This window comes from Sphaerodactylus townsendi, linkage group LG08 (assembly GCF_021028975.2).
Source record: "Sphaerodactylus townsendi isolate TG3544 linkage group LG08, MPM_Stown_v2.3, whole genome shotgun sequence".
In the NCBI taxonomy this organism is placed as follows: domain Eukaryota; kingdom Metazoa; phylum Chordata; class Lepidosauria; order Squamata; family Sphaerodactylidae; genus Sphaerodactylus; species Sphaerodactylus townsendi.
In genome coordinates, this window is record NC_059432.1 from 31,952,775 (window position 1) to 31,980,383 (window position 27,609).

General features: G+C 41.1%; 1 protein-coding gene across 3 annotated transcripts in view; it reads right to left on the minus strand.

Moving 5' to 3' along the window:
* The window catches only part of PRKG1 (protein kinase cGMP-dependent 1), a 916,981-nt gene that overhangs the window by 215,219 nt on the left and 674,153 nt on the right, over window positions 1-27,609 (minus strand). For all 3 annotated transcript variants that reach the window (XM_048505459.1, XM_048505458.1, XM_048505460.1), the window contains 2 exons: window positions 12,084-12,161; window positions 9,583-9,677 (listed from right to left, as the gene is read on the minus strand). In XM_048505459.1, coding sequence (XP_048361416.1) covers window positions 9,583-9,677; window positions 12,084-12,161 — 173 coding nt within the window. The remainder of the gene's footprint in view (window positions 1-9,582; window positions 9,678-12,083; window positions 12,162-27,609) is intronic.

The following is a 27,609-nucleotide window of genomic DNA, read 5'->3' on the forward strand; positions in this document are numbered from 1 at the left end:
AGGCTTTCAGAAGAAACTACTTTCAAGCAAGCATCTTTGGTTTCTCTTACAAGCCACACAGCTTTGTATAGATTTCATGCTCCATAAAATGTAAGACCTAAAGCTTGTCCAGTGGCAGAGCTGCCTTCCAGCAACCAGCAGCCCTCCTCGCACCTCTCCCTTTCATGGATGCCCACCCACGGATGGCAGGACACCCTGCAACTGGCAACCCCAACCCCAGACTTCCCAGTGAACAAAGGCAAATTGTGGAAGCCAAAAGCCAGGACAAGCTGTAGGAAGCTGGCAGAAAGGCCTGGGCAGCAGAAGCTACCATCAGCACTTCCACAGAGCAGGGTGGGGTCAGTACAACTGAGGCCAAACTGCTATCGGCAGGCCTCAGCAGTTCCCCAGAGGAGGTCAGAGCTTACACAGCCCCAACCAGGCTGCAATTAGTAGACCACAGCCTTTCCTCAAAGTAGGGTGAGGTCCACACAGCCCAGACTAGGCTGCAATCAAGGGACAAGGCCAAGATCACTGAGGGGGGGGGGGTCAATCCCAAACTGGCTGAGCTCAACTGATAGCCCACTGGCCATTGACAGCCTGGAGCAGGGAGATCCAAAAGGGAGACGGACCCTTTTGAGATGGATAAAGGGAAGGGAGAGGGGCAGCACAGGGTGGTTGGTAGGAGAGATGTGGAAGGGGGGAGAGGACTATAACTGCTTGATGCACAAAGAATCCTGTGGTCTTCACCTACTGTTGCACTGACTGGCCGGGAAGGTCTGAGCCCTAACCCTGGCAAGAACAGCAGAGAGCGGCAGTGCTTACAAAGCTCCAACTTTTCAACATGCATTATTTCTTAATATTCAACATAAAATTTCATGCGATCAATGTTATTGAAATTATGGGCACAAAGAAATACAGGAAACACTTGATCAGAAGCATGAAGAAGACTAGAAGGTGCAAGGCATATGGCCTGTCATATAGAAGGGCACAAAATGTAAACAGCTTCTATTACAGCCTAGTTTCTATCATGATCTTGCAGACATTTTCCTTTGATTGCATACAGATCACGCAAAGGACTTCTACAACATTAACTTAAGTTACCAGTGTATGATAATGATCCTGAACAAACTGTGGATACTTATCACAACGTATAAAGTAGCTATTATAATGGAAAATGTCATGCTTGAAACAGCACAGCAAAAGTACTGGACAGAAGGGTATTAATTTCTAAAAATAAAAACCTCTATAGATCAGCAACCAAAACGAATCAGAAGATTTTTCAAATGTTGCACAAGGGGCAAAGTAGATCAGCTACAGCCAACAGCAAAAATTAAACTTGCCATCAACACAGTTCACCATCCCCTGTGTAAATAAGGCTGGAAGGATTCATTCCTTTCAAAGAAATGAAGATGAAATAAAAGATGCACAGTTGTATGTGCTATGTGCACTTGGCCCACAGATCAGGACTTGCCAGTGTGGGCAGCATCTCAAAACCTTTGCATGTAATAGTTGGCTACAAGTGGCAGTGGGACCACAGAAATGACAAATTCCCATAAGGATTATGTTTCTGTGATACCACTCAACTCTCTTAAAAAGATGAGCAAGGAGACCATGAAATAGCTAAAGAGGAGTTTTACTGAACAGAGTTCCCTTCATGCAAAAGCTAACTTAAAATCAAGTGCTGATTTTTCATTTCCAGTCAGAGACGCTATGTACAAAAAACTAAAGGCTATTTGATGCAGTGATTACAGGTCAATCTGGAAGTATGGTATGATTTGATCAAAGAAGATCACTATCAAAGGGTGCTAAAATATGTTATGTCTTGTGTAGCAGAAATGGAAGCTGAGACACAGTAGGGCTACGGTCAATTACTTCCTTGTATTTCCACTCACACAAGAGCTCTTTCAGAAATGGAAATGTTCCAAGGGGTCCAACCATCCTTCTTCTCAAGGCTCACCTACCAAGTTGAAAATGTTCAGGTGTTGTATCAGCTAACAAAGTGGGCAGACATGTATATAAGCAACAGCTTTCTCCTTTAAAATACACATGAGTGGTAACCGAAAGGATGGGGTCCCAGCCTGCATCTGTTTTAAAAGACAAGCATGTATGCATGGTTCATTAACGGATACAATCAATGTATTATGTGTACTCAAGTACCTGGGCTATGGAAGCCTCAGGTAAAAAGCAGCCACAAGAACCATCAGTGTTTAGATGGGTCACTTCAGTGTCCACCTAGAATCTTAAAATTTTGAATAATGCATAGAAAATTGCTCAAACTGACAAACTAGGCTCTTTTGACTGCTGTCATTCTTTCTGAAAGCCTTGCTCCATCATTTGTTACAAAAGCCACTATGCCCCTTCCACAGCTGTTCTAAGTACGTCACTGTGTCACATCCAGTGGCTGCACCCTGCATTTCAGAAGTGGTCTCCAAGATTGCTTGTAGAGTGAGAGAGGAAGCTATGCTGCAGCAAATGCAACCCACACACGGCCCAAGAGTCAAAAGACAGCTTCTTCCTCAATATTGCAGATCATTTTGGAAGGCTCTTCCTGGTGTCCAGCACTCATTAAAACTCCTCAAAAGACTCGACGCTCAGGTAATTGCTTGAGCAGGTGGGTTGGCTTTGCGTTAATCAACAGTAATGCACTAGTCTTACTGAGGGGGCAGAAACTCATGCTGCATCACTGATTGATTATTATTGTCTGAGCTTCAAATAAGAACAACTTCATAAATGCCCGATGCAAGAGCCTTGAAGAAAATTATAAGAAGGGCAACACCAGAGAATTATTTATTTATTTATTTATTTATTTATTTATTTATTTATTTATTTATTTATTTATTTATTTATTTATTTATTTATATTTTAGATTTATAGGCCGCCTCTTCCCCGAAGGGCTCGACCTGCAGGACATCAAGAAGAGATGGAGATAATATGCAGAGGAACTATATGCTGGCAACAATGCTGATCATGCAGAGGGACTTTAACTGGATCAAGTGGAACTAGAACTGGACCTGTTGGAAAGTGAAGTAGCTGCCAAATAACAAATCACCTGGTATTGATAGAATTCCCACTGAGCTGCTCACACCAGTCCCAAGAGCTGCACTGACAGCGTTATGTCAGAAGATCTGGAGGACTTGCACATGGCCAAAGGAATGGAAAAGATCAGTTTTCATTCCACTATCAAAAAAATGTGACTCCAGAGACTGCGCCAACTATAGAACAATTGCCCTAATCCCCTATGCCAGCAAGATACTTTTAAAGATCATACAGAAGCGATTGGGCAACATCACTGAATGAGAATTTCCTGATGTCCAAGCTGGATTCTGCAAGGGCAGAGGAACCAGGGATCACATTGCAAACCTGAGATGGATTATGGAAAAGGCAAGGGAGTACCAGAAGAAGCTCTACTTATGCTTCATTGACTACACCAAGGCTTTTGATTGTGTTGAGCACAACAAGCTCTGGGAAGCATTGAGGTAGGAGTGCCTATACACCTAATCAAATTGATCAAATCACTCTATGACAACCAAGAAGCCACAGTGTGAACCAGGTATGGTTCAAGATCAAAAAGGGTACCAGACAAGGATGCATCCTCTCTCCTTTTCTGTTCAACCTCTATGTAGAAGTGATCATGAGGAAGCTGTACTTAAATATTGGGGTGAAAATCAACAGAAGAACCATCAGCAACCTGAGGTATGCAGATGATACAACTCTACTGACTGAGAGTGAGAAGGACCTGAAGAAACTGGTACTGAAACTAGAAGAAGAAAGCAAAAAGATGGGACTTCACCTAAACATCAAAAAGACCAATATCATGATCACTGCCAACAAAGAAGTCCATCAACAACGTAGAAATAGAAGTGGTTGACAGCTTCATTTTCCTTGGATCCCTCATCCATCTTAATGGCGACTCGACAGCAGAGCTCAGGCGATGCTTAACCCTTGGGCGCACAACCATGGTATGGACCAATCACTACCAAACAAAGACAAAGGTAACAGTCATTGTGTTCCCAATCATGACATATGGTTGTGAGACATGGACACTGACAAAAACAGATAGAAGAAAAATGGATGCCTTTGCGCGTTGAGTGTTGGAGAAGACTTTTACAAATCCCATGGACAGCTAGAGTCACCAACAAAGCTGTCCTGGAGCATATTAACCCACAGATGTCCCTGGAGGGCAAGATCGCTAGACAGAAGCTGACCTACTTCGGACATGTGATAAGGACAAATTCACTGGAAAAAGAGATGCTACTCGGAATGGTAAACAGAAACGGGGTAGGCCAATGACTTGTTGGTTGGAAACTATTAAGAGGGACATGGGCAAGAACATCAACCAATTGAAAGAAGTTGTGGCAAGCAGGGAAGCATGGAGGGGACTGGTTTACAGAGTATCCAAGAATCGGACACGATTAAATGGATAAAGAAGAGAAGAGAGAGAGCTTCAAATGTTGGATCTTTTAGAAAAAAATCCCCAAAGCTACAATCAACAGAAAAGATTCATCTGAAGCTGGCAAAGAGATCAGCAAATCCAAAATGAGGCACTATTTTCCACCTTCTTTTACAACCACTCCTACCCCCTCGACCACCCACGAAATTGCTTGGTGCACTTTGAGTTCTACTTATTCCTTGACTTTTTTCCTTGAAATGTTACCATTTATTTGTGGAATTGCATACTCCTAGATGGAATCCCATTTGCCAGCATGACCGAATTTTGAATTCTGACAAATGTGCAGGCTATCAAAGGAAAACTTGTGACAGCATGAGGCAGTTTGGTGCACTATAGGAAGGGTAATTAATTCATAAGAAATAGATGATGCTCTGCCTCCACAGCACCCACTCAGAGCAAGGGCAAAACATCAGGTTTCATTTGATCTTGGTGAGTTCATAATATGAAATCATTATGAATCAGTAAAACTGTATTTTGTGTACGAGCCAGAAAACTATCACGAGAAAACTCCATGGCTTTGGCGGTGGCTTGTTCTTGATAAGTCTTTCTCCCTATACCTGCAATTCAATCATTAGTATGGGAGATGATACTGTAGAGTCAAATCTCATTAGGGGGGAAACATCTAACTCAGCAGCGCTTCACCTCATCTCTTCTGTCTCTTCATTCTAGGTAGAGAGCTGAGTGTTTCGTGCTGAAAATGCCAGAGAGAATGTAGGTCAAATCTTTACAAACTGTCATAATATTTCACATTTTGTACAAAATGGACGGAAACCAGGCACATGATTACATAATTATTGCAGTGTATTATCGCCAGTTGCTCAACTAACTTAACATGTGCGTTATTCCTAATAGAGTGAAATATAAACATTATGGAAAATGAAAGGGAAGCAGACTTTAATAGAAACATCAATGTAACTGAGAAATACAATTCTGCATATTTTTAAAAAATAGTTTTTGTCCTTTTTTTCAGGTAGGTTACCTAGATAACTGAATGGTCAGGTGTTCTGCAGGATGGGCAACCCAGTCCATAGGGTGAGGTAGCTGGCCATGGTTACGCTGCCTTGTTGCTTTCAAAGGGGCTTACCAGCAGCGCAGGAAGGCTGAACAAGTGTGACAGCCTCCCTGCTGGCAAAAGCCCCAATTAGGCTTCACAGACTTATCTACCCAAAAGCCTTCCTGCCTCTTCACCCCACCCACCACCCCAGGCCACAAATCAGCTAATCCACGGGCCGCACAAGCCCTCTCCACCTTCTCCCCCTCCCATAGCAATCACCCTGACCCATGGTGATCCCTGGGCTGAACAAGCCCTCCTCACCTCCCACCCCAACCCACAGCAACCACCCCGGCCCATGGATCAGCAGGCCCCAGGAGGGGAGGGGAGGGGAGGGTCCCAATCCTGTTTGCTGGACTCAGCCACTGAGTCCAGCAAGTGGGATTGGGGCTTCCATGTTTTCCCCACCCAAGCATCCCCATTCCACCCTCCCCCACCCCAAGCCACATCTTTCAACCCTCCCCACCCCAACCCTTTCCATTCAACACTCCCCCACCTCAAGAATCACCTTGCCACTCAGCTCCCTACCCCAAGCCTCACCTTTCCAACCCTCCCTACCCCAAGCCACAATTTCCAACCCTCCTCCAGCTTAACCCACACCTTTCAACTCTCCCCTCACCCTGAGACTCACAGTTCCACCCTCCCTACATCCAAAACCACACCTTCTATCCCTTCTGCCTCCCCAAACCTCACCTTGCCACCCTCCCAACGTCAAACCTCTTCACCCTTCCCCTATCATCACCTTCCCTCCTACTATAAACCACACTTCTCCCACCTCTGAGCCACAGACCCAGAACCAGGTATTTATTTTACAAGACCCTCGCCACATTTTACATGTGGTGTGTGTCATACCAGGAGCAAGGGGGGGTGTGCTGCATCCCCAATAGCCCACTGCAGGCGAAGATGCTTCCTCTTCCATCCTTTGATAGGGGCAATTGCATCTCCCCCGGAATTGGGTTTGCTGCTAGTGAATATAATATTTCAGATGTAGTGCAGCAAGTGTTTACTGTTCAGATTCAGGGCGTAATGCAAGGTACTGGTTTTAATCTGTAAATGACATTAACCAAGCATTTTAGAAAGAGTACTACTCCACACATGTGGCTCATTTGCTACGTTCAACTTGAAACTCCCGCTTAAGACCCCTTTATTTTACAAGGCAGAAAAAAATAAGTCAGATTTTTGAAATGTTGAATCAGGCCCTCCTCAGAGATGGATGTCATATCACAGAGTAGACCTTCTGGTCAAGACCGTAAAATAGCACAAGCAAATGAAAATTTTCTCTAAAATCTCCTTGCTCCACTAAGCTTCTGTCATACCGTGATTAATAGTGTTCTAAAGAAATCAGCATTTGTTGTGTTGAGCTTATTGCTTTGTCTCAACAATTTTTGTTTTTACCTGTTAGCAGCTTCAAAAATTTGCAGGAAGTTGTATTAAAGGCACTGCCAAAGTTAATTGTTCTTCTGGCCAGAAGCAGGAGAATCATCCTGTTCTATGAATATAATGTGTGCACAGGCACCCAAAGCTGGAATATTAATTTTAAACAATTTAATAATAGTGACAGTCCAGGATGAAGGTCTCATTCAATAAGAGAATCAATGGATAATGTACGGGTAAAATGCCAAAAAGGCTTTGAAGCATTGTCCTTAAATGCTAAGACGCAGGTGGAAAAAGAAGTATCAAATCTGAGAAATAATATGCCAGCTGTTTATCTTGGACTACTATGCAGCAACATATTTTATTGACATGTAGAGATTCCTCTGTCATTTAAGCCCTATTGCTGAAATTAACTCTAGCTTACACCTAACAATCTGGGCCTTACAAATGCTCATCTAGGTACTTTCATTCAAGAAGTGGTTGCACGATTAAGCTTCTTGTAAAATAAAGATAACCGATAATCCCAGTGTTTGACCTTAATTTCATCAGATTTCCAAGATATTCTGCACCACTTTTTTGCACACTCAAAATAGCTTACATCAATCAGGCGGATTCTTCATGGGTCCAGGGAGCAGCAGAGCACCGGTGTACATGACACTGGTGCAAACCTGAGGCCCTTCGCATATGACACAATTCTGTTGGGATGAGGGGACAACCCCCCCCCCCCCCTGGCAATGCCCTGGGGTTGAAGGGCAGGAGGAGTTTCCCCTCGTCGTGACAGAGCTATGTAGAAAGAGAAGGTAGGGTTTTTTTTAAATAGCAGCACTCCAAAAAATGGCACCTTCCACCCAGTGCCGTTTGCTGAATCTGCCTCAGTAAAACAATATAATAAAATACATCTGACAATAACACCAGTAAAACCATATTAGAGAATGTCAAACCAACCAAAACAACTACACAGATTTAGGAGCACCAAAATACAAAGCAACAAAGATCAGTAGAACTTGCAGTATATTTTCAAGCAGCTTACAATGGAAAAAACTATCTGGCAAATATCCATTGAAGCAAAGCCGCTTTGTGTACTCTACGAAACCTAACCAGAGATGGTGCTTTACCCTTAGGGTGACAACCTTTAGATGGAGCCTACACATGTCCTGGAATTATGACTCATCTCCAGAGATCTCCTTGTGCAGAAAAAATGGCAGCTTTGGAGGGTAGACTCTATGGCGGTATTATTTACTACTATTGTCTCCAAAGGTCACCCTCTGCAGGCTACACTTCCCAAATCTCCAGTTCTTCAACCTAGAGACAGCAACCCTGTCTTCCTCAAATATCCCATCTTAAAGGGCAAGGAGCAAACTGAAAAAGCCATTGCTTTTACTGAGGTGAAGTCAATCTTCAAAAAGAAGGGATCCTCCCAACAAGTGCTAATGCTGCCCTAAGTCAAAGGCCATCAGGAAGCCACTCTGCCTATGGCCCCAGACAGCCTGGGCTTCATCAAGAATTTGACTTAGTTGCTACTGAAACTCCCCCAACAAAATTCTGGAAACCTATAGGATTTCTAAACCACCAGTGGTGAGCCATACTCCTTTGGAATGGATAACACTTTGGAATGGATAACACTCACTGTTATGACAAAGTATCACAACACGACAATTTGAACTACTGGGAGTTGAGTATTTTATTGAATACACATTGTCTGTGCAGTTGTTCATCAATAAATTTGTTTCAGTTTAATCCAGCTAACAATAGGACTTTAGAAGATTTAGCCTTGGGGACCACCAAGAACTGTCAAGAACTGGCATTGTGGAATAAGCAATACTAACACCAACTGCTTAGGAGAACTCATCCTTCCAATATAAACATCTGGCCTTTGCTAAAACTAACTAATGTAGCCTATTTTCTTAAAAAATGGCACAAATTTAGTTCATTTAATGAACATTTGTTTATAAAGGAATACATGTAGATTAGAAATATTGTACAGCATATGCTGGGGCTACTCTGTAGGAGAATATGTAATATATATTTCCTACCAATATTAAGAGAACTCTATAACTGAAACTTTACCTTTGGTAAATACTCCTTCTTTGACTGACAAATCAGGGTCCGATTAGATACAAAACCCTCACATTTAACTTGTGATTTAGCACTCACTTTATAATTGTGGTGTGTGTGTGTATGTGTGGCTCATTCCGCACATGCAGAATAATGAACTTTCAAACTGCTTTCAGTGCTCTTTGAAGCTGTGCGGAATGGCAAAATCCACTTGCAAACAGTTGTGAAAGTGGTTTGAAAACGCATTATTTTGCGTGTGCGGAAGGGGCCTGTGTGTGTGTCAAATCTGCTCCTGAGCATGACAGAAGGAGAGGATTCATCATTTCCTCCATTCCACCCTTTCATTAGCAAAAAAAAAAAGGGTGTGTGTGTGTGGATGATGGTTGTTTGTTTTACTGCTGGTAAACATCATGTGTTATGAGTGAAACATAATCTTAATAGAACCCTGCTCCAGTCCACTGAAATCAATTCAGTATTACTGTGAGGACACAAAAGTGGCAACACAGTCTTCCTTTTTCATACACACAGGATGAGAGAAATCTTAGCACATCTTCTATAGGATGGTAGCTATCAAGGTTGATTTTTCACCAGTTCCAGACACATAAGCTGTTCTTCAAATATTACTCAAAACACATCTCAATTGCACACTAAGATAGTATTTATTACTTACCCCTGGAGGGCTTTTTCTCCAAACCAATCTCCTTTTCCTAACGTACGGAGAAAGATTGGATCTTCCCCAGGAGAATCTTCCCGAGTAACGTTTACCTGATCAGAGATTTTGATAAAAAAGGATGTCAGTTTTGAAATGTTATAGCATAAAGGTTAAGTCAGCAAAACGTTCCCACTGGAAAGCACCCTGTTCAAATCTCAACTCAATAATCTGTTGTTTTTTGCCAGTGGCCTTCAGTGAGTCTCTCCACTGCCTCAATTTTTAACATGGGGACAAAAACCAGGAGAAACCTTTGAAGGGTGGCACAACTATGTCAGAGATACTTTTAAGAGCAGCACTTGGGACACTTGGAATCAACACTAGATAATTGATTTGCTGTTGTAATCAACATCATTGAAACATTAAAGTAGTCTCCCTGGATGCCAAGGTTGCCACTAAGGTTGACACCAAGGTTGACACCAGTTTCAAGCTGGCAGAGGGATTAATCCCCCCCCCCCCGCACTCTTGTTGCCTGCTGCTACTCAGCTAGATGGCTGGCAGAAATTCCTGACCAAAATGGGAAGGGGCACAATGTCATTGCTTCCACCTTGACGTGGAAGCAATGTCATCATGCCAGGTGATGCTTGAGTGTTCACCCCAAATTCTGTGGTTAAAAAGCAGGCTTATGTTGTATTTATAGGTTGCCCTTTCCCAAATGGGCTCAGGGTGGCATACAGTACTGATCAGACAGTAATAAAATCAATAAAATCCACAACTGTATCTTGACCCCATTACTCCACCAATGAATAACAATTAAAATTAATTATATCCCTTAAAAATGCATTCATATTAATGAAAGGAAAAAAGGAAAGGAAAAAAGGAAAGGGGAAGGGGAAAAGAGAAGGGAAAGGGGAGTTAAGTGGATGGATGCACTGGTGTCATTCCCATAAGCTTGGTAGAACAGCTCTGTCTTATGGACACCGTGAAACTGCACCAAGTCTTGCAGGGCCTGGATCTCACTTGATAGGGCATTCTACCATGCTGGGGTTAGAGCTTAGAAAGCCCTGGCATAGGCAAAGCTACCAGGGGGCGGGTTTGCCTTGCACCAGGCACATGCCTGGGGGGTGAAAAATTGCCCCAACCCCTCCCCCGGACCCTCTGCAGCCCCCCCCCACTTACCTTAGTTCTTAGTTTCAGGCTGAAAAGTGGCCTGTTCAGGCTGAAATGGACCCATTGTGGGAACTACATTACTCAGGAGACCTTGCGAGCTCCAAGGACTCCTGGCTAGAGCAGTTCCCACCTGAGCTTTTTTCAGTCTGAACTGAACAAGCCACTTTTCAGCCTGAAACTAAGAACTAAGGTAATTGGGGGGGGGAGCAGGAGCGGGGCCCATGAGGGGGCAGAAAATGCAGAATCCGCCCCAGGCACAGTTTGGCCCAGCTAGGCCTCTGGGCCCTGGTCCTGGTCAAGGACAGCCAGACAGCTGTTGATGCAGATGGTAGCCAAAACATTCATCTGGGCTCACTTTTTAATGTTTCTAATTGCAGTCTGAAATAGATTGGGACAATTGTCTAGATCTTGCTTTCCCATAAGTCCTTACTCCTATTCACTGGAACTACAAAAAGTACGGAATCACACCCTCCCATGCTCAGCTATGGATCTCTATGGCACACCAGCTGAACATTGGATTTTTCGTCTGCAAGTTTAATGAAATTAAAAACAAAATGTAACCTATCCATAACAGCCTGGAGAGTTTTGTACTAGTTGAAGCCTGCAACGTAGTGCTGAAATAACTTATTTAAAATGGAACAAAAGTCCAGTGGCACCTTAAAGACAAACACAGTTTATTCAATATGAAGTAGAAGAAGAAGAAGAAGACGAAGAAGAAGAAGAAGAAGAAGACGAAGACGAAGAAGATGACGAAGAAGATGACAACAGCGACTTTATTTATGGTCAATGACCAAATATTTATTCAATATGAGAATTCACAAAAAAGTGAGTTGTGAAATTGTGTAAACTTATACTAGAATAAATGTTAGTCTTTAAGGTGCCACTGGATTTTTAACATGGCTATTTCTTTCACAGTTTTCTTCAGCAAACAATTATGGGGGCAGCAAGTATCAAAACCAATGTGGTCTGAATAAGGTATTAAGCCAAAAACCCATGTTCTTCCAGACATATTTTGTTAAATCAAAGTCACTGTGCTTACATTTTTGTACAGATCTGGGATCATTCACAAGGGTCACATTTGGAAAATTTATCATGACATTTACTTATAATAGCGATGCAGCCATGTGATACCTGCAGGAAAAGTCCCACTGCCTCACAGTGTGCAAGTAGCCTACTTTCCAGTTGGAGAGGTCAGTCTCCGCTGCCATTAAATCATAATATCTAATTAAATGTGAAATATGGTAACTTTCTTGACACTGAATGCAAAGAACGGATGGCTGGTGCTGTATTCCCATAATATGCAACCCACTTCACATGACATTTGCTCGAAATAGCATGTCACAAGAACTTACCTTGCCTTTGCTGATTATGAAGAAAGTGTCCCCTCGAGCACCTTGCCTGATAATGTACTCTCCATTTTCATAGTGTGTCTGCAGAGAACAAAATTTGCAAGAATAAAAGGAATCATACTGAAACTCAGCTTGCAGCTTTCCAAGTTTTAAGGCTGTATGGAGCAACAGGCTTTATTCAACCTTGGAAAGAAATAAAAAAGGTAATAATTACGTATCTTCCTAATTGTCTGTTTTCATCAGACTATGTTATGCAAAATTATTACTAGGTAAAACTGCTTTTCCTTAATTATTTGTGGTTAAAATTCTGTTTTTCACCTTGGGATAATTGACTAACAGTGCAGCCTTGTCCTCTCTGCATTCTCTTTTTCCTTGTCTCAAAGTTCCTGTTTCTTCAGTGTTTTTTTTTAAGTTCGGCTCAATTTTTGCTCCCTCTCATGGTTGATTTGAAATCACATCCACATTTATCAAGAGTAAAAAACCCTGCTGCATATATCAGCAGGGTAAAAAGCTACATTTAATATTTCTCTGCTATATCGAATCAACCACTAGAGGGAGTAAAACATATGTGGATCTTTTTAAAAAACCAAAGGAACTTCAAGATGAGGGAGAAATCCCGCCCTCCCCCCGTTTCTTTGCACTTGATTGACTGTAAATAACTCTTACATTGTTAGGAGAAAGAACAAGAATTTTGTACTAGAGAGCATAGGCACACAAGATTGAATAGACTCAGATGACAGAAGATCCCAAATCCTTAAATCTTTAAACTAGATAATTGGCATGAAGTTACAAGTTACTTCCAGCTGATTTTTAAAAATGGACATTATAAGTACAGTCAGCCTTTTCCTGGAGTTCTCTTGGAGTTATAACTGCTGTCCAGGCAACAGAGATCAACTCCTCTGCAAAAGAATGCTTGTTCAGTACAGTGGAATCTATGACACTATTCTCCACTGAGGTCCTTCCCCTCCAAAAACCTCACCCTCCCCAGGCTCCAGGCTCCAATTTCTAGGAACTTCCTAACCCTAGGTAATCCTAGGCCCAGAGTACATTACAAAATCTCTAACACAGACAGAAAAACAGTGCTATCCTAGGCAAGGTTATGCACTTCTATGCCTACTGAAGTCAAAAGAAGAATATAACATTGCTTAGGACAGCATACTTTGTCTGTCTGTCGATTGATGATGTATAACCACTTTTTTACCTGAGTGTCTATATCTATTTCAACACTACATGATTACTCAGATCTTAAAAATAAAAAATAATACCATATAAAGCAGCTACTGTAAATGAAAAGCTATTAAAAGAGAAGTGAATTCTCATGTCAGGAGTGATTTGATTGTGCGGTTGAACTTGATGGCCCTTGGGGTCTCTTCCAACTCTACGATTATGTTATATTTGTTCTTAGTTCAATTTAACCGTCTTTATTAATTAAGAAAATGTAACATTTGTGAATCTTAGTTTAAGGCAAGATGTATTAATTTAGAAAGAAGTGTTGTAAGAATGAAAGTTTATATCAACATGTATTTCATATTATTTAAAGTATTTAGAAACAATATTATTTATAAGCCTACTTTAACTATTTCAATTATATATGTCAAGTAACTTTGTTTCTAGGAGGAAGGACAATCCTAAAGTAACACTGGCCTCTACATGCTCCTGAATACCTCTCTGTAGATAGTGATATTTGTGTGCCTCTGAGTCCTGTGACAGTATGGAGAGAGAAGGGCTTTTTCTGCACACCACAAATAAAACTTCTTGCAGACACTATAAAAAGAACAACCTTCATTTTTTTTGTCCACACAGCAAGGAAAAATGAAGAGTCGCCAGTGAAAATGGTTCTTTTTTCTGCCATTTTCTGAAGCTGCAGTAATCCTCTGTGCCACCCGCCATTTGTATTTGTATTTTTTGTATTTATATATTTAATTTATATACTGCCTCCCCCCCCCCAAAAAAAGACTCAGGGTGGTGCACAACAATAACATAACAACACCAGTAATCATATCATAATACAACAAACATCAATAAACATAGCATCAATAAATATAAAATCAATAACATAACAAAAGTCTTAAGCATAACATCATAAACATAATGTTGTAAACAACAATAACAGCATTATAAACATATCATTATGAGCAACAATAATCATAATATTATAAACGACACCAGTAGCAAAATATAAGAAATAAAAATACAGCAATAAATAAGCAATAAAACATATAAAATCAATTAAACATTGTATCTCAGATGGTGACTGCGTACAAACTTTTAAGCATATTAAACTTCTAGACATATTAAACCTAGCACTAACCCTTACAATAATAGCAGCAATTAACTGACACTAACAGGCTATACTAACTTCATAACAGCTGCTATCCTAAACACAATACAACCCCCAACAATATACACAAAAGGAGTTAACTACCTAACCCTCACTCTACATTTCTATCTACCTGTTCCTAATGCTAATCACAGGGAAAGAGGTCTTCTGAGGCAGTCCACTTTCCTTTGATCTCCCTCTCTGGAACTGACCACCAACAGTTGTTGGATGCAGTCGTCATATTGTGGCCCAAGCTACTGTTTTCCAGTAGTCCCAGCTTAGCGACAGCTCGCACCTCTATCTCAGCTTCACCAATAACTCGCTCAGTCACAACTTGCGTCAGTAGCTGCCCGCCATTTCAGCATTTAACATACATGAATAAACTGAGATTTGCCTGGTAATTCTCTGAATGTGTCTCCCGCCCCCTTTTTTTGTTTTCAATGGCTTTTTTTGTTTAATTGAAAAAAAATGCACAGACAGTTGAATGTGAGACCAAAACTCCTCATTTACCCAGCAACTAATTCCTGATTTAATGTGCAAAATGAATGTGTGTTGGCTCTTATCTTCCAAATAGATGAATATGCATGTGAGCAGGGATAAAGTCTTTGTGTTTGCTGGGTGATAACACAGGGATTATGAAGTGAACTGGAGTTTTTCTGCCTTCCAAATTCACACATGCCCTTTTCGCATCATGACTGCAGAACAAAATTACAACATCCCCTGGAATTACAACTGGCCTAAAGACTACAGAAATCAGTCCCCCTGCTTCTATGCTGAGATAGATCAACTCTTCAAACCTCCCCTTCTCCAGGGCTCATCCCCAAAACTCCAGGAACTTCCCACCTTGAACTTGGCAACTCATCTTCCGCCTCAGGGCAAAACAGCCCTGATGAAGGAAGGGAGGCATCCAAAGCCTCCCATTGGCAATTTTCTGATGAATCTTAATGACCGGTCTTGACTCTTGGAACTCGTTTGGCTTGCAGATATCATACATACACACACGTCTGTATCTGGAAGCCCCCTCCAGGTTCAAAAGACAGTAAATGAGCTCAAAGGAAAACCATTTGAATATGACATTGTTGCATGTTTTCCTGACATTGTAAATAGATATATAATTCTTTCTGGCCAAGGTTAGGACTATGTCAAGATCGTGCACATGAGGTGGGGGTGGGGTGGGGTGGGAAACAGAGCAAAATTCATTTGAAAAAAATGTATTAGTTCAGTTGCCATATATGTTCATATTTGAAAGCTAAAATAAGTCTGCAGGATTCTTAAAACTGAAAGAATTCTTAAAAAAAAAGGACTGATACATCTTTTTTTCCTCAGTTTTTAAAAATATCTAGCCAGCTTTGGAGAACTTGGAAGTGACTTGAAACTGGTGACAAGGAAAAGTTAAAAGCACAGAGCAAAATCCACGGAGGACTGAAGGGCACTGAACAGGCCACACAGTAGTCATGTTTCATCTCTTTTGGTTGATGTTGATGTGAATGTGGAGTAAGTATCTACTCGTGAGCCCTGGAGTAAGCACCAATAGTCTAGTCAAGTATTTTGATCTCCTTGGGATCTCTGCTATTGAAACCAATAGAACTTCATTAAAATGCTTCACTTTGCCTGCTGGGTGAGATATACACAATATACAATTCTCATTTCAAAATATATTTTAGATATTTATACTCTTTTCTCCTCAATGGGATTCTCAGCGGCTTACAACATTGTTTGCTACTCTTCCACATTATCCTAGAAATAGCCACTCTAAGTAGGTGAAGTGAGTAAGGCCCCTTCCGCATGGGTGGAATATGGCGGCCTGGGGACAGCAAAAACGCCGTCCCCCGGCTGCCATTCGCACAGGGGGTGCGGCTGCTGCACAGCTGTGTCGCCCTCATGCCGCCCGACTGGCATGAAGCCAGCGTTTCCAAACCACGCTTCCCCCAGCGTGGTTTTTTGGAAACGCTGGCTTGGAGCCACTGCTGCGCGAACGGCAGTGGCTTCCAAGCGCCTTCCCCCCACCCCCCACCGGGCGACTCACCAGTCCCGCGGCCCTCCAGCATGTCACTGAGGCCTGGGGACACGCCCCCTTTGCGCTGCGACCCTGGAGAGGTCGCGCAGGGCAGGGGGGCGTTCCCCTGGCCTCGGCGACGCGCTGGAGTGCCATGGGACTGGTGAGTCGCTCTGACGACGGCGCAGCTCTGCGCCGTTGTCCCAGCTGGTTCTGGGACCGTCCATGCGGACGGTCCCAGCGTCCCATGCGGACGGTCCCAGCGTCGTTGGGTCGGCGTGGGTTATACCGACCCAACCCCTTCCGCCTCTGTGCGGAAGGGGCCTAAATGACTAACCCAAAGTCACCAAATATGATTCAATAACATTTAAACCAGATCCTAGCCCAATGTTATATGCATACCCCATATAAATACTGTGGCAAGTCAACAAGTGGATGACTTTTACAGTGACTGATTTGAACATCTTGCTGTTGAGTAAGAAACCTCCTGAGTTAGCAGCTTAGTTAATTTGCACACATTTATTTAGACAACTTTGCCAGGTAGAAGAGATTATTGTCAAGGGTTCTACACTTGGTTATTTTAAAGAGACCAATGTTATCGCTCGCTGTAGCACCTTCTTGGGGCACAGGAAAACAAAACTTGAATACCAAGTTGGTTTATGGGTAAACTGCCACATTCACACGTAGAAGTTAGTAACTTGTTTGAGGCACAACCTATATAACAGTGTTGGAAAAGTACAGGTCATATGAACATAGGAAGCTACTTTATACCAAATCATATTATTGGTTCATCTAGCTCAGGACTGTGTACTCTTGACATGAAGCAATCCTAAAGGGCAGGAGTGTCAAACTCATTTGTCATGAGGGTCACATATGACATAAGTGTGACTTGGTCAGGATGTGGAGGGGAATGGTGGCTGCCTTGGCTGGTAAACCCCCAGCAGGCTCACTAGCCCAGAAAGGCACTGGGGGAAGTGGTGAGCACTTGCGGGGAGGGTTTGCCTCAACTGGTAAGCCTGCATCAGCCTTGCCAGCAAATATCAGCACCGGAGGAGGTGGTTGGCACTTGGGGGGTAGCTGCCTCAGCTGGCAAACCCTGGGGGAGGTAGTCTGCACTCGATGGGCAAGCCCACAGCAGGTTCACTAGCCCAGATCAGCTCTGGGAGGGGGCTGCCTCACAGTGGGGCTCGCTAGCCCAGATTGGCACAGGGATACATTGGCTCACCAGGATAGATCACAGTGGAATGGGTGGAAGCCTGGACTAGCCAGCTCACAACTGGTTCACTAGGTCAGATCAGAATCAAGGTTGCCTTGGCTATCCGTTGGGCCTTGTAACCCTGCCCTTTATCCCCTGCCTTATGAAATATTGGATTTTCATATTATTTCTTACACTGCATGCTATAAAATGCCAGTTTCCATGTTTGTATGTGTAGGTAGCAGAGTGTCCATCCGAAAGCAGTCCACAGGCAAAAGGTCTGTTTTGCAAAATTAAATCAATGCATGAGTTACTCCAGGCAATAGAATCTGGAAGCCTCATTGACAATGGGCATATCTTGATTACCACACCCCGCTAAAGATGTTGTGACTCAATGGATCCCAGAGAACTCCTTGATACTGGATGTTATATTTAATCTGCTTTTGAGAAACCATTTCCTCAACAATTGCTTCTCCCATGCATTTCCTCAATCTCTAGATATGATCTCCCTAACAATCAATCCCTTCCTGATTCACTCAAGCCTCAGCCAAATTTGAATACTCTAGGCAGAGACTTTAGGAAGTATCTCTGCATAAACCATTCAAGGTTTCACTGATATAATCTAGGACCAATTGACTCCATTGTCCCGGGAAGTAGAGACAATAGATAGAGCTGCTAATTAGCTCAACCCCGCAAGTCCAGCAAGGAAACCCCAAGCAGTTGCAGAGAAACAAAACCTAAGTTTGAATTTCCAGCCTTACCTGCACAAAGGGGTATAAAAATACTACACACCATAGCCTCAGTGCTCAATACTGGCCTGAACCTCTCTTGGTCACGTTGGTTTGAGACGCAAGGTATTGTCCTTTGCTTGGGTCCCTATGCTGGCATAGAGATCCTTGCCTTCTTCTGGAACTTCTCTGCAGATTTTAGGTAACATATAAGTCCCCTGCTTCCCCTCCTACTCTATTATCCAAAATCTATCTTTTCCTCCCTGTTTATATACTTAGGAACTGTGTGTATGAACCTTAATGTATCACTATATGATTGCTTGCAACCAAAATTTATATAAACGTATTTTAACTACAATTTAGTCTCATTTGCCTTCTCTGTAGAACATTTCTAAAGCCAATTCTGGTATAGTTGTCTAAAATATCCCACCTAGCCTGCCTCTCGCACTGCCAAACTGAGTTATTTCCCCATTGCTACTATAAAAATATATTTGTAAACTGTTAAGCTAGGTAACAGCCTGATAAGCCCTCTCAAGGGCCCACTTCCACCCCCAGGCTACATGTTTGGCATCTATACTCAGAAAGAGAGAAAAATATATTTCCTGCCAGCTGCTACTAAACCCAGAAATGTCTATGTGCAAAGAATATGATCTACCACTGATGAATCTACTGAAACCAGTATTCTCAAGCACAGCTAATACTATGTTGGCTTCTGACTTCTGCATCTTTATGTATGTCTCTGGGCTGGAGAGCACTTCATTGTGACTCGGAAAAAGAAGAAAAGAAGAATTTGGATTTATACCACACCTTTCTTTCCAGTAAGAAGTCTCAACACAGTTTAAAAACTCATTTCCTTCATCCCTCACAACAGACACCTTGTGAGGTAGGTGGAACTGAGAGAGTTTGAAGAGAACTGTGACTAGTCCAAGGTCCTGTTGCAGGTTTAATGTGTACAGTAGGGAAACCACATCAGAGTGTAATGCTCTTAACCACTACACCACACTGATCAGAAAGCCTAAGGGAACTAAAAATATGGTTATGTTTAGAAATAGCAAAGTTCTTTCCTTTAATTTTAGACTGTATTAACTATGTGGCAGTTCCTTTATTGTGTAATGTAAATAATGCATTCATATATTAATTTGTTTACCTCAGGTTAGAATCAGAAATTTTTCATTAAAGGAAACAGATTTTTTATAAAGGGTCCTTAATTAAACACATATTGATAGCACAGAAAATCACACAGACCCTTCAGCTAAGTTATGGCCTGAGCTGAACCTTTTCTTGTTCTACAGAACGTCATGCAGCTTTTCATGGTAAATATTCCATTAACTGGGAGGATGAATTATTAACTGCAACAAACTGTTGAAATATCTGGAAACCAGTCTTGACAATGATCATAACCTGAGGCACGTGGCTTTACTGTTTCATTACTCAAAGTAGAAATAATTCCATTTTTCCTTTAGATTAACTACCCTTGAAAAAGTAGCACTCTCTACTCCTTTGTCTGTTTATGTCTGCATTTCCCCTCCGCTCTTGCTCATCTCTTTTCCAAAATGGTCACTGCCAGTCTTTGCAGACGCTGCATTCTTAATCATCCCAGTCGACCTTCTGTGAACTACATTCAGTCATGCAATATTCTTTCAAAGATGAAGTCAGCCATATGGCACACAGCATTTCAAGCCCAGATGAACCACTGACTTGTATAATGGCATTATGATGTCTTTGGCATTCCTCTCTCTACAGCCTTACTTTGGCATAAAAAGACAACAGGTATAGGTATAACTTATTTTTGCCCACTAATGTGGATGACAGACCTGGAAGTGACATTGAATTTCATTTGCAATTGAGATACTGAATTTCTAAGGTTAGGAAGGGTGAACATTTCAAATCATCCACCCTACTCTAAGAAATTAATCTATCAGTTGCCTTTGACCACATGGTTCATTGTGATGTTCTGTGTTTGGGACTGTTTTCACACTTTGTGTAAGCACAACTTGGATTTAGCAATACAGTCCCAATAGCCTCAAGCAATGCTTCATCTGACAAGGCAACAACAGGGAAAAGCTTTAGCCTCCATGCCTTTTTTGAAGATCTTCTAGAGCATCTGGTTGGACACCATGAGAAAGAGGATGTTGGTCTGGATGGATTATCAATTTGATCAAAAAGAAATTTTTTTAAATGTTCTGAAAGTACATGAAAACTACAAGGCTGGCAAAACCAGTAGCATGTATAAGGTAAATAGTGTGGGAAATATGTGATACTTTCAATATGCTAATTAGAATAAGAGGGGTGGCTTCATGTACTGTTTGCTGATAATGTCATCATGTAGAAGTCAGTCAAGAATAACAGAGCCTTTAGAGGATATCTTCCATAACAGTAGAACCTGAACAATTCTATGAGACATAAACAATCAGACTCTGCTCTCAAGATCTCTCATTAATTTCCATAGGAAGTTCACTGCACGCACCAAGGAGGAAACAGGGCATACAATTTTCACATGCACAGCAATTTTTATGAACTGTATTATACTCTGATTTCTATCTGTTGTCTCAAAATGCTTATAAACCCATAATTTTTTCTTGATTGCAACAGAAATCTGATTTTAAAGGGAAACATTTATATGAAGGAAATTCAAAATTATTTCAAATTCAATTTCAGATCAAGTTTTTTTGTGGACTTTTCCTAATACTGTACATGTAAAGTTTGGCCATTGAGGATTATTTATTGTTTACAAATGCATTTGTAATGGAGAGTTGACATACCCATTTTAGCTTTACTCAAACAAAACCAAAAAAGAAAAGTTAACCACCTGCCAGGATAGGCCAATTCCCATACTACAGTGTTCTCATGGCAGCCACAAGGATTTGGATCATACAATGGCTGGGAGTTCCACACTTCCCAGGCATGCATGGACCCACTGCAGCTAGTTGGTACAGCACTGTGCAGCAGCTAATGGATTCACTGGAAACCTGCATGTAAATTTTCCAAAGGAGTAAATAGTAGAGGTTTTTTTAAAATCATTTCAGTTTAGAAAAATTGAATGGGAGGAGGGAGTGAAAAAATGGTCCCCTGTGCACCTGAGAAACATGGGACTCTCATCTCATGTATAATCGAATGTCCTAATGGCAGCCAAGAGGATTTAATAATGTGTGAATTCACCTCACATTCTGTCTGGATCAAAGCATGTTTGTTTCTGTTTAGAACCCCATAGGGCAGATTTTTAACATGTTTTTTGATCATGTTCAAAACTTCAGCCTTTTTGAAATTGGTAATTCAGTTTTTTTTTAATGAAATGTTAGGCTGAAATATACCTCTTGATTCAAAAGTTATTTTGTTGGGTTATTTAAAAGGGCACATTGCCCTTTTAGTTGCAGAATTAATCCTGAGCTTATGGCTGTTAAATTGGTGATAGTAGCAAAATGGAAAAAGTTAGATCCATGTTTAGTGGAGGAACTGTTCCTTTCTCTCTACAGTTGGGGAGTGTAGAATATGTTACATTTTATATGATGTGATTGAATGTAAATGAAAAATAAAACCTTACAGAAGGTTACATTATAATATCTATATCTTGTTGATTTATTCTAGATCAGATAAAAATCTATTAACAACTGAGTAGCTATAAGTCAAGGCTATACACTAAGCAACGTGGAAATAATGTTCTCGAGCAATTCACCATAGATCCGTGGTGGCAAACCTTTGGCACTCCAGATGTTATGGACTACAATTCCCATAAGCCCCTGCCAATTGGCCATGCTGGCAGGGGCTGATGGGAATTGCAGTCCATAACATCTGGAGCGCCAAAGGTTCACCACCACTGCCATAGATAATAAATGGTGAAGGTCTACAAGTTTATGCTTTCCGTCTTCTTCTTCAGTACCACCTGGATTTCCTTCCTTTCCTTATCAGAGTAAGTCATGGTGTAGTTCTACCGCTGAATCACTTCTAACAGTAGTTGATGCTAACCAAGTTTATATAAAACCCAGATTCAGATTCTAGTTTCAAACTCTGGGATCAATATAACTGTGGTTAGCAATGATATTAATGTAATTGTTAAACATGGTTGATACTGACAAAAGAAAAGAGAGGTATTAGGGGAAAGGGAAAAGCAAACATGTCTATACTGAACCAGTGAAAGTATCCCATTATGTTAAAAGGTTGAGTATACACAGATGTAAAGCATATTATTACAAAACATGACATTTCCTCGGCTTTAATCATCCCAGCAGTATTTTTTTTTTCAAAAGCACAAAGATACAACTTCATATCCAAACAGGTTAAAATTACTTTAGGAAAGGTTATGGTGATTTATAGAAGAAATAGTAATGACACTGGCAAAGTAACACATTTGCTCAGAAAATAATTGCCACTGTAGCTCACATTCTTTTATTGGACTAAAAATATCAATTTTTATATTTTCTTGGTTAATTAGGGTATGACTAAATGGGGATTTCATTTGCTCTAGATCTGGGAATCTTCACACACATACAAAACAAACAACAAAGTCAAGTGGCAGCATATCCCCATTATATCATATGGATCCTGTAGCTGGTGCTAAACTTCCTACAATTTCCTCCTGTGAGTGAGATATTGGTGTGTGTGTGTGTGGGGGGGGGATATCATTTGTTTTTATTTACATGCAGAGGTACTAGCAAACACACTAAAACCAAAGTATATACAAATATTACCATACTATTAAGCTAATACATAAACCATACTAATTAGTCATCAAAAAAACTACAATACCAGCAGTTCTTGCAACAACAGAGTTCAACAGTAAGCTTTATGAAGAATTGAAATAAAATAAAAGTTTCTCTGTGACATTGGCTCAGTGTGTGCTTCAAAACTAGGTTGTGATATGGGATTGGAAATGCCAGTGTGGATTTCATATGGGAAAAAAGGGGGGGGTCCCCTCAGGCTCCCCTTTCTTCCTTTGTCCCAGTGATCATTTTAACCTTAACATTATATTAAATGTGAACTGATGCTAACCATAGCCACAACTAATATCAGTGAGACTCCCTCTTACCCAGGGGTTGAAAATTTGCTTCAAACCCAGTTTTCAAATAAAATCATAGCTACAAAGGGAATTCTGGAACAAAGAGAGAAGGTGGAAGATGCTATGTATGCTCTGACATTCTTCCAATAACATAGAATAGAATAGAATAGAATAGAATAGAATAGAATAGAATAGAATAGAATAGAATAGAATAGAATAGAATAGAATCTTTATTGGCCAAGTGTGATTGGACACACAAGGAATTTGTCTCCGGTGCATATGCTCTCAGTGTACATAAAAGAAAAATACATTTGTCAATGAATAGGAAATTTGGAACATAACCATGAATAGGAAATTTGGAACATTATGTCTGCTTCAAGTCACAAAAGAGTGATCCAGTGTGAATGCCAGAATAGCCCTGCCCATTATAAGTTGATTGGGAAGGAGGGGCGCTATGGGAGATTTGTGATGACTGAATGAAATAGCTCACATTTCCCTCATAGAAAATATTTTACACATTTCAGAACCATTTATACACTCAATATCTCTTTAATTGAATTGGAACACCACATGTCCCGTGAAGAAATAATACGCATACAGAAACAAATACTACGTCGTTATGCCCCAAATGCTGGGAACATATTGCTACAATTTCAGGCTCATTTAGTGAAAACTTTGACAGATTTTGACAGAATGGCATGGTCATGGTAATTTATGTCTTAGAACTATCATATCAGACTGCTACAAAGTGTTCTCCTTGAGAGGCTGCAATTTAACAGTATGTGAAAACTATAGCTGATTCAGAATATGACTACTAGAATGATGATGAAGAAAATGCTATACTGTGTCTCACAAAAATATGTTAGTAGATCATATATTCCTTCAACACAGAATTCAATCTTCTTTGTTGTAGAATGCTCCTCCTGGGTCCTAGTGCCTACCTAGCCCAGTAGCCCTGCTTCCTCCCCCATCCATTTAAAAGTAAAAATACAATTAACTATACATGTTCTTGGATCAAATTAACTATATTCATGTTCTTGTTCGATAATACACAAAATAATGGTTTTGATGAAGGATTTTGATTTTGAAAGGTTTTGATGCTCAAATTGTCTATTTGTTTGGGACTATATTCTAATGCGGAAGAATACAATTTTCTCAATCACTGCACCTCAACTGACTGTACTAATATCTTTATCTGAGCCCTTCGGGGGTAGAGTGGTTTATCAAATCAAATCAATCAATCAATCAATCAATCAATCAATCAATATCTGAGACAGAGTATCAGTTTTACACAACACCACTGGCTTTCAGTTGTTTTCTGAGTTCTGGTTTTGACCCTGCAACTTCGACGTAAGGAAGTGTCTCAATACCCCACGTATATCAAAGAACCTCCCAAAAGGTCTTAATCTGTGTGTTCTCTACTTCTCCTTCACATCTGATACACAGTGAATGGATATACCCTGTTTCCCCGAAAATAAGACATCCCCTGAAAATAAGACGTAGTAGAGGTTTTGCTGAAGTGCTAAATGTAAAGCATCCCCCGAAAGTAAGACGTAGCAAAGTTTTTGTTTGGAAGCATGCCCGTCGAACAGAACACCAGAGCATGCAGCTGTGGAGCGGAAAAATAAGACATCCCCTGAAAATAAGACATAGCGCATCTTTGGGAGCAAAAATTAATATAAGACACTGTCTTATTTTCGGGGAAACACGGTATGAAACTGCTTTATGTAGAGCCAAGGCAGTGTATATTGTTGGTTAGTTGGAAATGGGTTCTAAATTACCCAGGAGGTGAACACTGAACAGTAACATACACCCAAAGCTGCCTTCTACTGAGTCAATCAGTCTATCAAGCTCAGTACTGTTTTCTCAAACCAACAACGGCTCTCCATGTGTGAGGACTTTGACATAACCAGATTGTTTTAGTGAGAGATAGAACTAATCACATTGCTAGGTTTCCCCAATTTGAACAAGATTTGCCTCATCCCATGACAGACCAAACACAGAGTTCTTCAGAATAATCAAACTGAACTTCTTCAGAATTTAAAGACCAGGCTTGGTAACCAAATTAACAGAAATGTCATATCTGACTTCAGACTTGGGATGGGGATACCCAGTGTTCATTCCATAAACCAAGTTGAATTGTGTATACCTTCAATATCTCAACTTCACCTATCCCTTCTACTAATGGATATGTTAATTGGTGTTAATGCTGCAAGATATTACAATTATATGGTGGTGCCATAGGATAAAATTGCCAAGGTGGATGCTTTTGTAGCACTCTTGATGCAAGGTATCCTTCATGAATAAACCATGCATATGTGAGTCATGTAAGTTAGACAATCTTGACAGTAATTGCCTTTGGAATTTGGGAGCTAAATAAAGCAACGGAACTCCTGGAAGAGGACTAGAGTATGTTCTTTGCGTATAAAATTCCTACATCCCTGTCTCCACAGAACTCTTTCTACTAAAGCCTAAGCTTTATGATGACATCACTGAAGTTTTGAAGTTTAAAAAAGCATCAAGACATTTATCTTCTCTCCTATTAGGATCAATAATGTACTGAGAAAAGAAACAACCAACTAATCCTGCATACTGAATGCTCCCTTCGTGGTGCACTGAAAGAAAATAATTCAAGCAAACTTCCTGCTCTCTTGTGTTTAAGAATAGAAGCAGTCTTGGTTTTCCTGAGATTTTTGATAAGAGGGCAAGAAGTTTCAATGTCGCCTCCCCCTCTCCCTCTCCCTCTCCCTCTCTCTCTCTCTCTGTGGTGGATTCCGCACGGGGCAAATATAATAGGTGTAGGATGCAATACAAGCCATTTTGGGAGGAGGGGGACTTCACACAGGTCCTGTTCCCAAAACAAGTCTGCCCCTTTTTATTTCCCTCAACCCAGGATTTTTGAAAATCCTGCTAAACCCAGCAATCCTGCTGCAAAATCCTGGGTTGGAGCCAATCCCACGTGAACAGCCAGGCAAGATGTGCTTTATTTCCCTCCCTTCCACCGTGCCATCCACAGTCAGGGAGAATCTGCCTGCCACAGCAATTTATTCATTATTGCCCTGCTGGTGCTCTGTGGGCAGGGGGAATCGAATGTCAGGGCAATGAATGAGGGTTTGTTTCTGTATTCCTGTGCAGGATGCCTCTGTTCTTCAACACACTAGTTTTGGGGGAGTGCTAGAGCATTACACTGGCATAATATTGGCGCTTCCAGGTCACACCAGAAGCGACATCATCATGCAGTGACAATGATTGCTCCTCCTTCCTGGAAAGTACCCATCTCTTTCCACCAGCAGTTGCCAGGCCAAGCAACCCTAGGCAAGAGGAATTGTGTCCTTGAAGCCTGCACAGGCACTTCCAAAAGTGCCAAGAAAAATGGTGGCTATATAGGGGCTTGCAACTCAGGAGTTGTGACTGTCACAGCCCAAGGGAAATGAAAAAAGCACAGCTACTCTAACTTATGAAAAGAGATATAGTGATTCTATAAAAAAGAAACATCAAAAAGGAAATATGCCATGCTGTGAAAAGTAATAACAGCTGTTCAGTAGTAGCCCAAAAAAAATATCCACCAACTGGGAAGGAAGTACATAAGAATAATCAAAGTGGCTGAGACTTATGGCACATTTAACTCTTTTTTTGTTCAATGCTGGCCCAAATACTTTGGACAAGATCACAAAAAGGCCACATTGCAGACAGCAATTCCCTGGAGTTCCACCTTGTAGTAGGAGCTTCTGTGAAACCAATATCTGAATCTTAAGCAATCTTTGAACCACAGCAGACTAATATAGCAATTTACAACAACTGACTGGGGACAAATCATCTATTTATGATGATGGGCCATAATTAACTCAGAGAATGTAATCAAGAGTTTTAAAACGATGATCACAATCCTGTCAATGGAACGTATGCACACATAATAGGGGGCAGGACTGTATCCTAGATTAACAATTAAGTCAATGAGTGGACAATCTGCTTAAGCAAGACAGAAACAAATCACAATCAAAGCTAGCTGATTCCAAGGTAATAATTTAATTATTTCAGTTACTTGCAATCAGCCTAGGGATATGTGACAGCCAAGGGGATAATAATCAAGGCATTAACAAAGGCAGAAAACTGTGACTAAGACAGCTGCCATTGCAAGGAAGAAGTAATGTCTGCATCTAACATGGAGGAACTTTTCATTAGACTTTGCCCTTCTATGCTTATTCTTATTGCTTCTTAAATTTTGTATCTCGCCTTTCAGTCAACCTCAAGATGGCTTGAGTAAAAATGAACAAGAACAACCAGCATAATCAAACCT